The sequence below is a fragment of the Colius striatus genome, chromosome Z, assembly GCF_028858725.1.
Source record: "Colius striatus isolate bColStr4 chromosome Z, bColStr4.1.hap1, whole genome shotgun sequence".
In the NCBI taxonomy this organism is placed as follows: domain Eukaryota; kingdom Metazoa; phylum Chordata; class Aves; order Coliiformes; family Coliidae; genus Colius; species Colius striatus.
The window spans coordinates 3,726,114-3,741,506 of record NC_084790.1 but is presented as its reverse complement, the minus strand read 5'-3'; the positions used below and the strand labels follow the sequence as shown (position 1 = coordinate 3,741,506).

The 15,393-nt window shown below is 53.8% G+C and overlaps 1 protein-coding gene across 1 annotated transcript; it reads right to left on the bottom strand.

Moving 5' to 3' along the window:
* Window positions 1-835: 835 nt before the first annotated feature.
* Window positions 836-13,575, bottom strand: TNS4 (tensin 4). The gene is made up of 12 exons (XM_062018796.1): window positions 13,134-13,575; window positions 8,009-8,432; window positions 7,380-7,810; window positions 6,461-6,547; window positions 5,809-5,928; window positions 5,455-5,547; window positions 5,075-5,152; window positions 4,545-4,616; window positions 2,684-2,852; window positions 2,176-2,244; window positions 1,844-1,870; window positions 836-965 (listed from the first exon to the last, which is right to left on the bottom strand). The coding sequence occupies exons 1-12, from the start codon at window positions 13,573-13,575 to the stop codon at window positions 836-838; spliced, it is 2,142 nt and encodes a 713-aa protein (XP_061874780.1).
* Window positions 13,576-15,393: the final 1,818 nt, after the last annotated feature.

The following is a 15,393-nucleotide window of genomic DNA, read 5'->3' as shown; positions in this document are numbered from 1 at the left end:
CGCCAATTTACGTCATCTGAGGATCTGGCCCAGAGTCATGCAAGTCATTTCCAAAAACCCAACGTTTTACTGTCATGAAAATGTCAACATTTATTCCTCAGCTTGCCGCGCTGCCTGGGAGGCTGAGCTGTCCCGTAACCCAGCTCGGCGAAAAAGGGCAGGAGAATTTACCAGCACCAGGCAAAACCACACTGCTCTGACCTTTCTGCCTCGCTCTTTGAGGGAGGCAGGATCCCCCAGCAGGGCCTAGTGATTTGATACGCTTTGATTTGCAAAAGTGCCTGCTGATGCTGGTCTGTTGTCGGGGAGCTGAGTCCCTGCTGCCTGTACCACATCCCCTCTCCCACAGCACTGAGGTGTGTGTGTGGGGGGGGGTTGTGGCTGAATCCCCAAAGGCAGGAGCTCAGCTCCACCAAACATGCCTCAGCTTGGCCATCCTGAGTACAGGCATCCCCTGCTGCTGGTGGAAATGGCATTTCAGTCCTCCAGAGCAGAGCAAGACGGTGTGTGATGTGGAAGTTCTGTACAGGGAGCTCAGCTCCCAGCCCACAGCTCTGCTCCCAGCCTGGCATGACTCCCCACAGGCAACTATCCTGCAGTGCCCATCATGGTGAGCCCTGCCCCATGGAGAGGCTGGGAGAGGCATCTCATCCCACCACAGCATAAAATCTTTAACTGAGACTCTTGACATGATGGGTACGTAACGAAAGAAAAAACCCAACATAAATACGAGCTGTTGCCAAAATGCAACCCAGAAGCAGGAAAAGGCAAGCAGTAGAAGCTTGGCAGCGTGTGGGCAGCTGCCAGCCCTGAGCTGTCCCGGGGTTTCTGTCCTCTACGGGCCTGGCAGGAGCTTGCAGAGCAGGTCGATGACAAGCGACGGTGGCTGCACGGTGTCGTACTCTGCAAACAGGTGACAGAGGTTCTCCGAATCTGTCTGGCTCTTGGCCACGAACCCAAAGATTCTTTGGAAAAGGAGAGAGGTTGATTCAGTTTGCATCCAGGGAATCTAAAGGAATATGCTTAAACTAGCCCTGGCCACAAAACAAAACCCTGGTTCCAGCAATTCCACCTTGGCCTGCTCCCCAATCACGTTTGCTTGGAAGCAAAACAGCCGGGAGAAGTGTTTCTGGCAAAGCTTCCCCAGCTGTGAAAAGTTTCTTGAACGCAAGGTAGAGCCAGATATAAACTCACTTCCTGAGCCTGGAGCAAGAGAGGCACTGGGAAGGCTGACAGATTTGGAACGGGGGCTTTCTACATGAGGGGATGTGGAGAACTGGGCTCAGCCAAGCCTCTCAGCAAGACCTACAGAGCAACACTCCCCACAAAGCTTCACCCGTCTGTCCCACCTCTCATCCTGCCACCATGTTAACTTTTATCACATCCCTTCACTCTCTGCAGCTCCCTGAGAGGAGGCTGTAGTGAAGTGAGGATCAATCTCTTCTCCCAATGACAGGAATAGAAGAAATGGCCTCAGGTTGCCCCAGCGGAGGTTGAGACTGCAGCTGAGGCAGAACTGTTTCCCTGAGAGGGGTGTCAGCCCCTGTGCCAGGCTGCCCAGGGAGCTGGGGGAGTGCCCAGCCCTGGAGGGATCCCAAAGCCCTGGAGCTGAGGTGCTGAGGGCCGTGGGTTAGTGGTGGGGGCAGGGGTTGAACTCGATGATCTTAAAAGTCTTTTCCAACCAAAATGATCCTATGATTCATTTTTAAGCTTTGGCTTTTTTTGCTGCTCTGCAAAAGAGGCGAGGCTGGGCCAAAGCAGCATCTCCCCTCTCCTGGGGGAGCTTCCATCTCCCCTCTCCTGGGGGAGCTTCGGCTGTGGCAGGTTCCCACACAGGTCTTACCTTGAGGACTTGCAGTATTTCTGCCACCTGAGGGAAGAACAGAATTGGATTTACTCAAAGACTCATGTTTAACTCATTCCATCAGCTGCAAAGTCAAGGTTTATATTTAGCTAAACCCAGTGAGTTAATCCCATGGCAGGGGCTGCACTGCTGGGGGCTGGGATTTGGGATTTTAAGTGGTGCAGTGATGGAGCTGCACTGGGAATGGTGGGGAAGTAAGCACAGACCAGCATGGACACCCTCAGCCCAGACCCCTTGGGGAAGGGAGCACAGACCAGCATGGACACCCTCAGCCCAGAGTCCCTCAGTCCCCAGACTGGCCAATAACTCACTTTCTGTTCTCAGGGTCCATCCCACAGAACCTGATGGAAGCCAGGGGGTAGTGTCGCCTGAAAAACACCCTGTCAGGAGGAGGAAGAGAATGTGGGGTTAGAAGGGGAAAGTGCCTGGGTAGGGCTGGTGGGAGAAACAGGTATTTGCAGATTCAAGCCCTGCTTGGGAACGGGGGGGTGTGGGGGACAGAGGGTGTGAGGGTCCTGCTGAGCTGGCAGCAGGCAAAGTGCAGGCAGCTCTTTGGTTCAGCCAGCTCCTGCTTCCCACTCTTGAGGTGTTGCCACTGAACTTCACACAAAGCAGCATCATGCCCTGTGCTGTAACAGAAGGGGGTCAAGTCTGTCCTTGGATTTGTCTGAGCAGGCCAGTTTTTCTTGAGAGGCAAGAAAGGAGCTTGGGTGGTCTCAGGCAAGCTCTGTTTCCATGAGCCATTCAGCTCTGCCCTGCACCTCCCCACTGGTGGGTGAGCCCTTGGCTCCATCCCGACCCTCCCCAGGCAGCTCTTACTTCCTCTGGATGTCTGTCAGCGTCACTCCCTGCTCAGTCACTCTGAAGTGCACAAGGGTGGGTGTGGGCAGCGTCTCCAGCTCAAAGGTGGAAGAGATGGCTTTCTGGATGGCTGGGGCTCCCGTCAGTGTCTCCACGTTGACTGAGTTGAGGTACAGGACGTTACACACTGAAAGGACAGCACAGAGCTCAGCTCAGGATGGGTCCTGGGCAGGCTCCCAGGCTTCACCCTGCAGAACCAGACACACGGACGTGGGGCAGATTTGTTTTGATGGAAATGAAAGATTTGGTGACTCAGAAATTCTTCACAGATTGATTTTGGTTTACTTTTAATTCTTCGCACTAATTGTTTTAAAAGTCAAAGTTATTTAATTTCCGGTTTCTAAATGTCACACTCGGAGATTTTTGTTCCTGTTTCTTACATATTTCCTTTAATGAAAAGCAGAACTACTCCGAGCCAGCTCACTCATGGCCCAAGGCCAACCTAAAACATGACATTTTGGGCTGATTGAGCTGTTTAAAGGGCTGTTCTGGGTCAAACTAAACTTTTTGGCTTGCCAACGTGGGTTTTTTTTCAAAATCACCAGCAAAACAGAGCGGTTCCTGACTGCCCTGGGCGTGCTGTGACCCATCCGTGTGGGCTCTCACACACCCTCTGCTCTCTGCTCTCACCTGGAGCTCACACACACACACACACACACACACACACTGCGGGTACCCAAGGGGAGCAAAGACCCTTCCCTGTCCTGCTGTGCGGTCTCCACGCATCTCACATAGGGCTTCTCAGGAATTTCTCCAGCCCTCAACTGCCCCAATCCCTCTCCTAGAAACTCCAGATGTTCATCAGTTCAAACACTGATCAAAGCCAATCGAGACAGAGAATTAGAAATCAGAGGCTGTTTAAAATAGAGGGAACTGTGGGTCTCTGATCAGCCTTGTGACCTCAAGAACTGTCCTTTCAAGATTTATTTAACCACTGTAATGACCAAAAGTCTCCTTTCTTAAGAGAAAAAAACCCCATATCAGGTTGTCTTTCAGGCCCACAATCTGAGGACATGAAGAAAACCTGCAGGTATCTCCAGCCTGGTGACAAAACCAGGAGGGGGACATGGCACTGTCACCCACACAGACCCTGGGGTGACCTCCTGCATTGCCCAGCTCCAAAGCCAGCGCTGGCTTTTCACAGCTTTTGCTGTGAATGGTGTCGGAAGTGGATGATATAAAAAGATAGAACCTGGTGTTTGATAGGTAAGGACTAACTGGACTTTATTGCATCCAGTTCTGGGCTCCCCAGCTCCAGAGGGACAGGGAACTGCCGGAGAGAGAGGCCAGCACAGGGCCAGCAAGATGATCAGGGGCCTGGAGCATCTTCCTGATGAGGAAATGCTGTGGGACCTGGGGCTGTTGAGCCTGGAGAAGAGAAGGCTGAGGGGGGACCCTGTCAATGCTGATAAATCTCTACAGGGTGGGTGTCAGGAGGATGGGGCCAGTCTTTGTTTTGTGGTGGCCAGTGACAGGACAAAGGGTAAAAGGCACAAGCTGGAACACAAAAAGTTCCACTGGAACATTGGGACAAACTTGTTTGGTGCTGAGGTGAGGGAGCCCTGGGCCAGGCTGCCCAGGGAGGGTGTGGAGGCTCCTTTGTGGGAGGTTTCCAAACCCACCTGGACATGTTCCTGTGCCCCCTGATGGAGGGGAACCTGCTGTCGCAGGGCTGGATGAGCTCTGGAGGGCCCTTCCAGCCCCTACCATTCTATGACTCTGTGATTCTGTAAAGCCCAAAGCATGGGTGCATGTCCAGAGCTGTAGCTATTTCCAGCTGGACTGTCCCCTGGTGACAGCAGCCTGCTTCTTTCCTTACCAGCAGTTTTCTTCAGCAGGGACAGTGTGGACTCTGGAGCACAGTCAGGGCTGTCTTCTCCATCAGTGAGATCTGCACAAACAACAAGCAGGAGCCCTGATGCCACACGTCAGGCTGCTCTGGGTCACCACTTGACACTGGGTGGTGATTCCTTATCTCACAAGAGGCCTAAAAGCCCAGGACCACTTAAATTGCAGGGGTTTAGTGCAATAATAAATTGTCTTCCATCTCCCTCTCCTGGCTCTGTCCACCTCTGTTCTCCCCACTCCTCCTTTCCTGCCCACGCTCAGTGGTCCCCTGCTCCTTGCTGCTTTGCTGACCACCCTCCACCTCCAGCAAAAGCAAGTCACCATCCTCTTGGACTCAAAGTTCAGCTCTTGCAGGTCCCTGCTCTGGCTCCAGCCAGGGCAGTGGGTCCTGTTTGCAGGGGCGCCAGGCTGTTCAGCCCCCTCCCCACTGTGGAACTTTCCCACCTCCCCAGACCAGCAGGAGGGACCTCTCAGAGCACCTCTGCTGCCCTCAACACTTACCTCGTGTGGGGATGCTCAGCTTGCAGGGCAGTGCCAGTGGGGTGATGGCATGCTGATACACAAAGGCAGAGAGGCTCCCTGCAATAGATGATTTAGAGGGCCCTGAGGCTTGAAACTTCCCTCCTACGTGCCTCTGGCCTCACATCAGTGTCCCAGGGAGCTCATAAGGAGGGAAGGAGGGTTAAGCTGGACTATTTAGGGCCTTACAGTGATAAAGGTGGGTTCTCCAACCCCCCATCCCACATTCCTGTTTTGGAGACTGCTGCCACAGGTTCCCTGGCAGAGAAGTGTGGGCAGGAGCTGTGGAGCAGCCCCAGCCCTGGCTGGTGCTCTGAGGGGTTTCTGGAAACAGCTCCTGGGGGTAACAGCACCATCCTTACCAAAATACAGCTCCTCGCTGGCTCCTTTCAAATGCACCCCTTTGGCAGAGGACTCGATGAGAAAGTGCCGGACAAGGTCACTGCTCTCCTCACCTGCAAGTGGGGTCAAAGACAGCTCCAGCACCAGTGTTTCACCCCTGCCCTCCCCTTCCCACATCCCAGAGCGTCCCTTGGGGGTTCTACTCTGAGTGGTGAGCACACTGTCACTCCCCTTGCAGGGTTGTGATGGGCACGCACAGACTCTGCTGCCAGCATCCCTCACACAACTAGAGTCCTGTGGCTTCTCTGCTTGTTTGACTGATTTCAATTAAATCCTTGAAGCCAAGCCCACCTTTCCAAAGCAAGCCCCTGTACCTGTCTGGCTGCCAGATGGAGAGGAAGGAACCTTCATGGCCAGTCCAAAAGACCCCCTGTACGACGTGCTGTCCCGCACCACGAACGTGCCTGGCTCCTTGTCCTTCAGCAGCTGGATTGCTGTCAAAGCACAGGCAGAGGCTCAGCCAAGCAAAACAGGTGGAACCTCCCTGGCTTTGCCTTTTGCCTCCAGCTGATGTTCTCGCGGGGAGTTGCTCTTTGGCAGCCGTGAGAAACCCTCCAGAGCGTTGGCTGAGGCCACACATGTCCCTTGTGTCCCCGTGGACTGATGGGCCCTGGCTCAGTCCCGTGGGTCCCTGTGGTCCCCAGGACACAGCCAGCCCCTCCCCAGGCCATGCTGAGTATCAGCACAGTCAGAGGAGTCAGAGGCAGGAGAAGTTCTGCTGGACTTGAGGTAGGGGACAGAGAGGCACAGCCTATGTTTCTGAGCCTTCCCCCTGGATCTATGAGTGGGTTTCTCCATACCAGTCAGCCCTCAGTAGACTTTGAGTTGCCACCATGGAGTGCTCACAGGACCTCAGCATGGGCAAGAGCTGGACTGAGGTGCTGCAGGGAGGTAAACTCCAGCTCGGAGACCAGAGAGCAAGACTCAGGGGGGGTTATCCCAGCAGAGACATTTGCTGTGTCTTACCTTGGTCCCTGGTTATGCTTGGCTTGAACCAGTGTTTTGATGTGTCCATCACAAACTTCATGGTCGGCTGCCCAGATCTTGAGGCACCTGCAAGAGAGCTCATGGTGTCAAGGCCAGTGGAGGACCTGAAAGACCTTCAAAGCAGACATCAGTGAGCAGGACAGAGCCCTAGCAAAGAGATTTCTCTTTCAGGCTGGTCAGGGTTGAAGGTTGTGGTTTTTTCCCAATCCTTTTGAACAGAGCTTCCTCCTTACTCAGAATAATTAATTCTCCATGTAATTACATCTCTTGGCAGGCTGTGATGGAGCACAGAAGGGCAGCACGTGGGATCCCCCAGCAATGCCAGTCTGCTCAGCCCTGCACAAGTCTGCTGAACCACAGGGATTTACACCAGCTGAGGATCCGACCCACAAAGTTCTCCTGCTGTTCCCATAAGAATCCCAATTAAAACCCTCTGCCCAGAGAGCTGCCTCTGCTAATCTCCTCCAGAGAACAATAGCCCTATTGTTTACTCTTGAATGAGGGGCCTTATAAACTCTGGTATCATTAGATGCTCTCCAGAGCAAACTGGAACCCCAACCCCTCCTCCCTACCCATTCTGGGCCCTCAAACAAGGATGAAATGACAGAATTATGGTTCTCATTCTCAGGTGCTATAAATAAATATGTTTGCACCTCCTTGAGGGGACCAAAGTCCTTCTGCCTGCTGAGCTTGTGCCTCAGCACCCTGCTAGGCAAAACACCATGGCCAATGCAGGGTCATCAGCAAAGAGCTGGAGGTCACCACAGAGCCCTGCAGCCCTGTGGAGATCAAGGACCTCCTGTCCTTCATCTCTATCATTCACAGATAAACCAGGCAGCTGTTGAGGTCTACAGCCCCTTTCCCAGCAGACCTGCCTGATGGCAGGGAGGTGACTTACTGTCTGAGGCAGAGGAGAGCGCTGGTGCTGACAGTGCATTGTTCAAGCCACCAAGCCTCGAGGCTGGGCTGCAGCTGGGAGGGGGGATCTGCTTGGCAGAGGCTGGAGGAGCCTTGGCCAGCTTGGAAGATGCATCTCCTTGTTCCAGGCACCCGTTCACCAGCAGCACTGGGATGTCAGCTGTGGTGTTGAGGATGGAGGCAGGGCAGCTGCTGGCCTGTGTCTTCTGGGATGGAGAGGTGTTGGCTTTGGTGGTGCAGGCTGCCCTGGGCTGGTGGGGACTCAGGCCAAAAGCTTCTCCAGAGTGAGACCTGATGCTTGGGGAAGGTGGGCAGGGACTGCCCAGAGAGCTGGCAGGGGACAGGCAGTCGGTGGAGCTGCAGGCAGTGGGGTGAGCATCTGAGTCATCATTGTGGAGAGAGTGGGTGCTGCTGCAAGAGGGAGCCAGAGAGCAGAAGGAGATCAGTGGGGCTGTTCAGCTGGGACGTGATGCACAGCCACAGACCTCGTGGGGCACCGACTTCCAGCCTCAGAAAGGGGGTCTCAGACAGTGGGACTTGGGGTAACCACTCCAACACCCCTCCCATCCCCATCACCAGCCCACGAGTGGGACATAAAGCAGCATTTACCTTCCAAGGATGTAACTGGTGTCTGAGCCAGGGCTTGTGGAGAGCAGGGAGACCCAGCTGCCCCTCTGCTGGGCCCTCACCACCTGCACTGGCTTCAGCAAGTTGTCCAAGGCTGGGGAGGTGCCGAGAGCAGCGGGGCCGTAGGAGATGGCGTCTGTGCCTGCGGCCACACACTCGGACGCGGTGCTTTGGGGCGGGGAGGCAGCGCAGCTCGAGGTGCCTGAGCAGGGGCTCAAGGGGCTGGCTGGGCTTGAGAAAACCACGTTGCCACTGGTGCTGTAGTTACCTCTGAGACCCCCTTTTTGGGGCAGGAAGCTGTTGCCCTGGGGAGACCTTGAGAATGGTGTGCCTGAAGGGCTGGGGGAGCCCTGCAGCAGCTCGGAACTTGTGGCTCTGCTTGGAGTCATCTCTATGTATTTAATGTCTGCAGGAAGAAAGGAGGTTGTTACTGATTCAGTGGTGGAGTGAGGTTTGTTAGAATCATAGAATGGCGGGAGCTGGAAGTAACTTCTGAGGCTCATCCAGCCCAATCCCCTGCCAAAGCAGGTTCCCCTCGATCAGGGTCACAGGAACGTGTCCAGGTGGGTTTGGAAACGTCCTGAGAAGGAGCCTCCACACCCGCCCTGGGCAGCCTGGGCCAGGGCTCCCTCACCTCAGCACCAAACAAGTTTTCCTTGTGTTCCAGTGGAACTGTTTGTGTTCCAGTTTATGTCCATTGTCCCTTGTCCTGTTGCTGGACACTACAGAACAAAGTGTCACCCCAATCCTCCTGACACCCACCCCTTAGGTACCTGTAAGTGTTAATGAGGTCCCTCCTCAGCCTTCTCCAGGCTCAACAGTCCCAGGTCCTGCTGCATTTCCTCTTAAGAAAGATGTTCCAACCCCCTCAGCATTTTGGTGTCTCTAAGCCCTTAGCTGCATCAGCTATGCTCTGTGGGAGTCACAGGTCTCTGCTCTTGCTATTAATTGTGGGTCAGGTCAACATGCCCTGCAGGATGCCTGGGCACAGGGGAGAACCCCAGGCTCTGCAGGGAGACCCCATGGCCCAACAATGGCCTTTGTTAAGACTCCCTGAAGGCTGATTTCTTCACAGCCACCAAGCCATGGTGACCCACCCCATCACTGGCAGGTTCCCAGGGCAGAGGGGTTACAGGCAGTCACGTCTGCCTGCACAGCCCCTGGTTCTTGCCCAGACCTGCAGCCAGTGGAGGGTGTTTCCTCCAGCAGCTGCTCTGTTTGTACCTGACTCAAGAGAAGAACATCTGGCTGCTCCCCTCAGGGATGATGTTGAGTTTGGAGGGTGCCCATGTCAGTAGTGTGCACCCTCTGAGCTGTCAGCGGGGAGGATCATGAGGGATGTCAGTTGGCCCTGAGGCACAGCTGGACACCAGTACCAACTGCACCATGGCTGTGGAGTGGCAGGCAGAGGGAAGCCACATGGGACAAAGGCAGTTATATGGCTCTGAGGGTCAGGTATGAGACTGGCCATGTCAGCAGCAAGTGCACAGCACAGAGCAGGGGCTGGCTGTTCTCTCTTCCCTTATCCCACCATGCACAAGTCTCTCTAGAGACATAAGATGCATGTCCAGAGATGGACATTGGAGATGGGAAGGGTCTGGAGCACAAGTCTGATGGGGAGCAGCTGAGTGAGCTGGGGGTGTTCAGCTGAGGAGGTTGAGGGGAGACATGAGCACTCCCTGCAACTCCCTGACAGGAGGCTGGAGTGAGCTGGGAGTTGGTCTCTTCTCTCTAGTGAAGAGTGACGGGACAAGAGGAAACGGGCTGCCCCGGGGGAGGTTGAGGTTGGAGCTGAGGCAGAACTGTTTTCCTGAGAGGAGTGTCAGCCAGGCTGCCCAGGGACCTGGGGGATTGCCCTGCCCTGGAGGGATCCCAAAGCCGTGGAGCTGAGGTTCTGAGGGCTGTGTGTTAGTGGTGGGCTGGGCAGGGTGAGGGCAGGGCTGGGACTGCAGCAGCTTCAAGGGCTTTTCCAACCAAAAAAGATTCTGTAATTTCCAAGGCAGTTCCTGTGCCTGTGTCCTGCTGTGAGTTTCTTTCTGTTCTGTTCATGCTTGGAGCATGGAATGCACGTCCTAGCCCCATTTATATGGTAACACATCTGACAGAACATCACTTGCTCTAAGACCTTTGGGGAAACCTCATGGCCAGGACAAAGGAGTGCCTGGCTCCCCAGGTGCCTGATGCATGTCAGCCACTGGGTTCCTTGAGTAAAGCCACCACTTCTGGCTGAGCTAGAAGACACCTTTTAGCAAGAGACACCCAGACTTGATTTAAGCCCTTGGAGCGATGGCAAATTCATCACCTCCCGAGGGAAGTTGTTCCTGTGGTTAATCACCTCCACTGCTAGCAGCCTGCACCTCCTTTCTAGTCTGAACGTGCCCAGCTTTGTTTTCAGCTCCTGGTTCTTGCCCTGCCATAGAGTTCAGGAAAGTTCCACCTTTTAAAAGTGTTTCTTGGAGAGAGAGAAACCTTTTTTTGCTGCAGTAATAAAAAAACTGCTCTAAACAGCCCTGAGTTCCCTGACAGTTGATGTTATGTGCCTCGCTCCTGCGCTGGGACCTTCTGGTGAGGGTAGCTGGCTGGGGAAGCGCAGCTGGCTCCAGACTGCCAAGCACTGCGGACCCTGTTTACTGCAAGGAACAACCAGACCTCTGGGGCATAAAGCTTGCTGAGCAGGAAAAGCACAAGTCTGTACAAAAGTTACTCCCTGAGCCCCTTTTCTCTGCGGATCCCAGTGCACGGCCAGCAGAGAGCCGCCGAGGAGGCGCCAGGGAAGGCAGAAGGGCTGGTCCCCAGCGGGGATGCAGCTGGACCACGCACGGGAAGGAGCCAGAACCACAGCCTTCCCTCTCCAAACCCTCACTGCCACTGGCAGCCAGGAGCAGCTCCTCTAAAGCCTGTCCTCCGAAAGGCTCAGGAGCCATGTGGTTCTGCTCTCCCTTACAGCAAGCTCTTGGCCAGATGCTTTTTGTCAATGTCTCCCTCAAAAAAGGGAAATGAAATGAGGGTTTTTAATTGTCCTTTAAAGAAATAACTGAGAAGCATGTGTGCACTGGGCAAAGGAGGCCTTTTGCCTCCTGCTTTTCTGCCTTTGCTCCTGCTTATCATGCGTGGTTAAACCTCAAATATTTGCTCAGGACCTTGGCAAGCTTTTCAGCATCAAGGAGTGGCAAAAGTGCCGCAAACACGGAGCCCAGCTGTCACGCGAGCCCGGACGCTCTCCTCCAGGAACAAGCAGGGACCAGCGGGAGTCAGTGACTCTCATCAATGCCTCTGACTGTTACAGCGTCTGTTATGCCAAAATCCCTCTTTCTGGTTTCCACTAGACAAGAACAAGCCCCTCTCACAGACTCTGGGCACCATCAGTCTCCTGCCAGCCCTCACATCAAGTTGTAGGGAATTTATACTTCAGGCAAAAAGGAAGGGGGTGGGAATTATTCAAACAGTGCAATGGGGTCCTGTGCTGCCCTCTCTGCATGGCCAAGGGGGGAAGTAGGGGGAGGCAGGAACCCGATGGGAGCTTTTCCACAGGGGGAAAAAAAAAGCAGCAGGGCAGGCACAGGTCACAGGGCTGGAGCAGGAGCAGGTGGGTGAGCTGGGATGCTGTGCCTCAGTAGGGACTTTGTACAAAAAAGAAGAGCTCTTAAAGAAATAACAATTTAAAACCAAGAAAAAGGCTGAAAAGAGGCTTTTCTCACTGAATTCAGGGCCAGATTCCCAGATGTTCAGTTCCATACTTGGAGCCAGCTTTTCAAAGCCACCAGCGTGCTACCTGCTGAACTGCTTGGGTCTCTAACCCTTGAGTGATGCCTAAAGGAGAGGCACCTGAATGCCTCCAAACACTAGTCTGAGGAGCCAAGAGTTGAACTTGCACTTTGCCACGGTATTTCATCTGCAAAGCCACCACCCTCTTCCATCCTACAGCTCCCCCTGACTCAGCTTAGCTGCTTCCCTGCTAGAGCATCGGGCCCCTCACGCCTGCCTGGGCTGCAGAGGCACTTTGTCCTCCTCCAACCTCACCTTCCTCATGCAGATGTTTGCACGAGGGTTCAGGAAGAACAGATATTTTTTTCATGGTTTAACATCTTCTCATGTGACCTTCCCCTGGAAAGAGCCCTAGGTTAGGCACCTAAACACATCACAGATCTGTCCTCCAGAGCACCAGAAGACTTGCAGCAGCGTGCAACACGCTGTCTGCTGGTGCTGTCCTGTGCACAGAGTGTCGAGCAGCTCACACGCTGCAAAAAGAGCCACAGCCAAGAATGCTTGGGCCAGAAGCAGCACAGGCAGAAGAGCTTTGAAGTGCAGGGATGACAGAGGAGTGTTGCAAAAGGCATCCATGCTTGAGAGCAGAAAGAGGGGGTTGATATGTGCTGCTGGTGTTCTGCCTCGTGTATGCCAGGTATGCTGCTGGAGGAGTGCATAAGCCCTGGAAGAAGAATTTCCCTGGCAAAATGATTGGGAACATTTAAATGGGATGGTTGTGTAACGATCAGTACCTTAGCCCAGGGCTTTGGAAATCTGGCTTCAAATCCTTGTGCTTCTACAGGTCAAGTATGACCCTGGGAAAGGCCCTTTGGTAGAGCTGGGGCTCTGCTCTGAGGAAAAGCATGGTCACACATTGCATCCAGAGGTCAGGGCCTGTCTCTAGTCACTGATGGCAGCAACTTGGATTAGGAGCTACAAGTCCCAGTTCTAACACGAAATGTTTTCTCCAAACACAGGGAAACAAACACCAAGCTCAATTACAGGCTGTTCTCCCTGTTTTGTTTTGTATCCTGTTGATCTGGCTGGACATGAGATGTTTCAAGAGTGATCACACAGGGGCCCCACCTAAGCAGAGAGCTTGGACACACAGTCTGTTCTGCTTCTTTATGTGAAAACCTGATATCTGAAGACAAGCATCCCACACTGATCTCACTGAGGACAGCGGGGGATGCCACCAACGCCCATTTCCAGCCCTCCGCAGGAGCACAGGACCTCATCCTTGCCCACTGAGGCTGGTGTGTAGCCAAGCTCTCTGCCCTGGACTTTGCCTCTTGCACAGGGTTTTCATGAGGTCTGAGCTGTGTTGGCTCCACTGTACAATTAGAGCCCTTTGCCTCACCTATTGCCTCCCGATCTTGTTTCTTGGTGGCAGCAGTGTCACCCTGAGAAGCAGCCTGGACCGCCTCCTTCACTGGCTTGCACATGAGCGGCTGAAAGGTCGGATCTATTTCCAGGATCAGCTGGTTGAGGCTCTCAATCGAGATGTCCAACGTAGGAGACACCAGGTGAGCCTCAGGATCTGTGCCGGTGTCCTCCCTCTCCTCATCCTTTGGCTGATACAGGGCATTGGGTCTCTCCAGAGAGGTATTTTGTTGCTCAAACACAGGGTGGGCTCCTTGAAGCACCATTGCTGGCTGGTCAGCCCAGCCCTGTGCCGAGTAGTAGGTGTATTTCATCGGCAGAGAGGAGCAGCCTGGGTGCAAGCTCTTACTTTCCTCCTGTGAGGAAACACACACGCTCTGTCCAACACGCAACACGTGGTTCTGTATGACTTGTGACATGGTTTGGTTTTCTGGTTTGACAGCTTCAAGTCCAAGGGAAACCTCCTCCTCCACCACCTCCTCCTCCTCCTCCTTGCCTCTCTTTCTCCAGCGGGGACCCCTTCTTCTTCAATCCAGCGTCTCAGGCAGAAGAAGAATCTGAGGAATGCAGAGAGAGGAGCGGTTACACAGGCATGCCCCGGGCAGGAGCAGACTTCAGCGGAAAAGTCTATAAAAACTGGGGATTTGGAGTGGAATCCAGCTCATAAGAAAACAAGTCATCCTGTATTGCTTTTCCACCCCCCCCCCCTCCGCCCTCCAGCCTCCGGTCCTGGTGCCACAGTGCATCTGGGCAAGTGCAAAGAGGATTAATTTGCAACAGCTTTTCAGGATTCAAGGGCCTAAAATCTACATTCTGCTTTATTTGCACAGTGCTTGTTGGGTTTTTGGAGGTGGTTTTTTTTTGCGTCTAAGGATCACAGAATCAAATGAACTATCACTCTGATGACTTTTGCATGGGACCCTGACCCTGGGAAGCCACCCGGAGAGGCCACGGCAGACAGTGAGCCCCCAGCCACGCGGGGTGGACCTGCAGTGAGTCAGAGAGATTGGAGCTGCCTGCCAGAGCAACGTTCTGTGAGAGGGTGTACATTTAATCTGAGGGTTTATTTTGCTGGTACAAAGTGAGCTGAGTCCTGGAAGCCTCTGCATGTGGCTGTTTTCTCAGTCAAGGCACTGCTTTAACAATCTGAGTGCTATTACATTTTGATTACTGGCTTCCCTTTAGTTAGGAAGGAGGTTTTTTTAACTCTCCATTAAAAAACCCCATGGCAGAAGGCAGGCTTCCCTTGGAGGTTCCAGGCACACAGTCTTTGGACACTGGAAATGGGGAGTTGGTCCCACTGCAGCAGCACATGAGTGAGGTCCCACAGGCTGCTGCTTTTCCTCGTGCCTCTCTGCACATTGGCACGCCGGGAGCTGCCATTCAGCAACACTCTCTTCCACCAAGTGCACTGAAGGAACCTCACTCATTTGTCTCGGGATAAGGAAAATCAGTCTATCCCTCTCCATACCCACCATGCCAGCCAAACCCCAGCATCTCTGTTCAGGGACATCAAAGCCAAGCATATTCCCCATGCCTGTACAGCACCAGCTGCATGGGAACGTGCCCGTCCTCTCTGGTCCTTGGGGAAGGCAGCACCAATGGGGACCACGGTGTCCAGAGAGCCAGAGCCAAAGGCTCTCTGACAGGAGGTAATTCTACAGCTCAGAGCTCCCTCCTCCGCATCCTGTGCAGACCTGGTGTGTAATGCATACAAACAGTGGGCTACGCTTAGTAACATATTTGCCCTTTCCTGCATCAGTCTTGAATGCCTGACTTATTTACTTGCCTATCTCGGATTGATGAACTATGGAGTCACCGGATTAAGAAAGAAGAGTCGTTGCTCTCGGGCAGCCAGTCCGTAACCCCCGTGGGCGCGGGCAGGAGCTGGGCTGGTGGGGTACGTCATGTCTGGTAAGTGGTGACTAATTGCCGTGTTGGGTGTTGAGAGCTGTTATGGAGGTGGCTCAAAACAGGCTGGCTGTGCCCTTGGTGGATTATAAAACCCTGAAGAAGCCTCTCCTCCTGCTGGAGAGACACCCAGAATAGCACAGACTCATGGAGATTAGTGACTTAGAAGCAAAACATTGCTGCTGTCTGCTGCAGCTCGCAGCGTACGGCGCTCGGTGCGGCTACAGATCAAGAGTCACGCCAGTTAACGCTCTCAAAAGAGCTAAGAAAGGATTTTAAGGACTGCAGAAATGAATAAACACATCAAACCCATTTAGCTTTCTTCT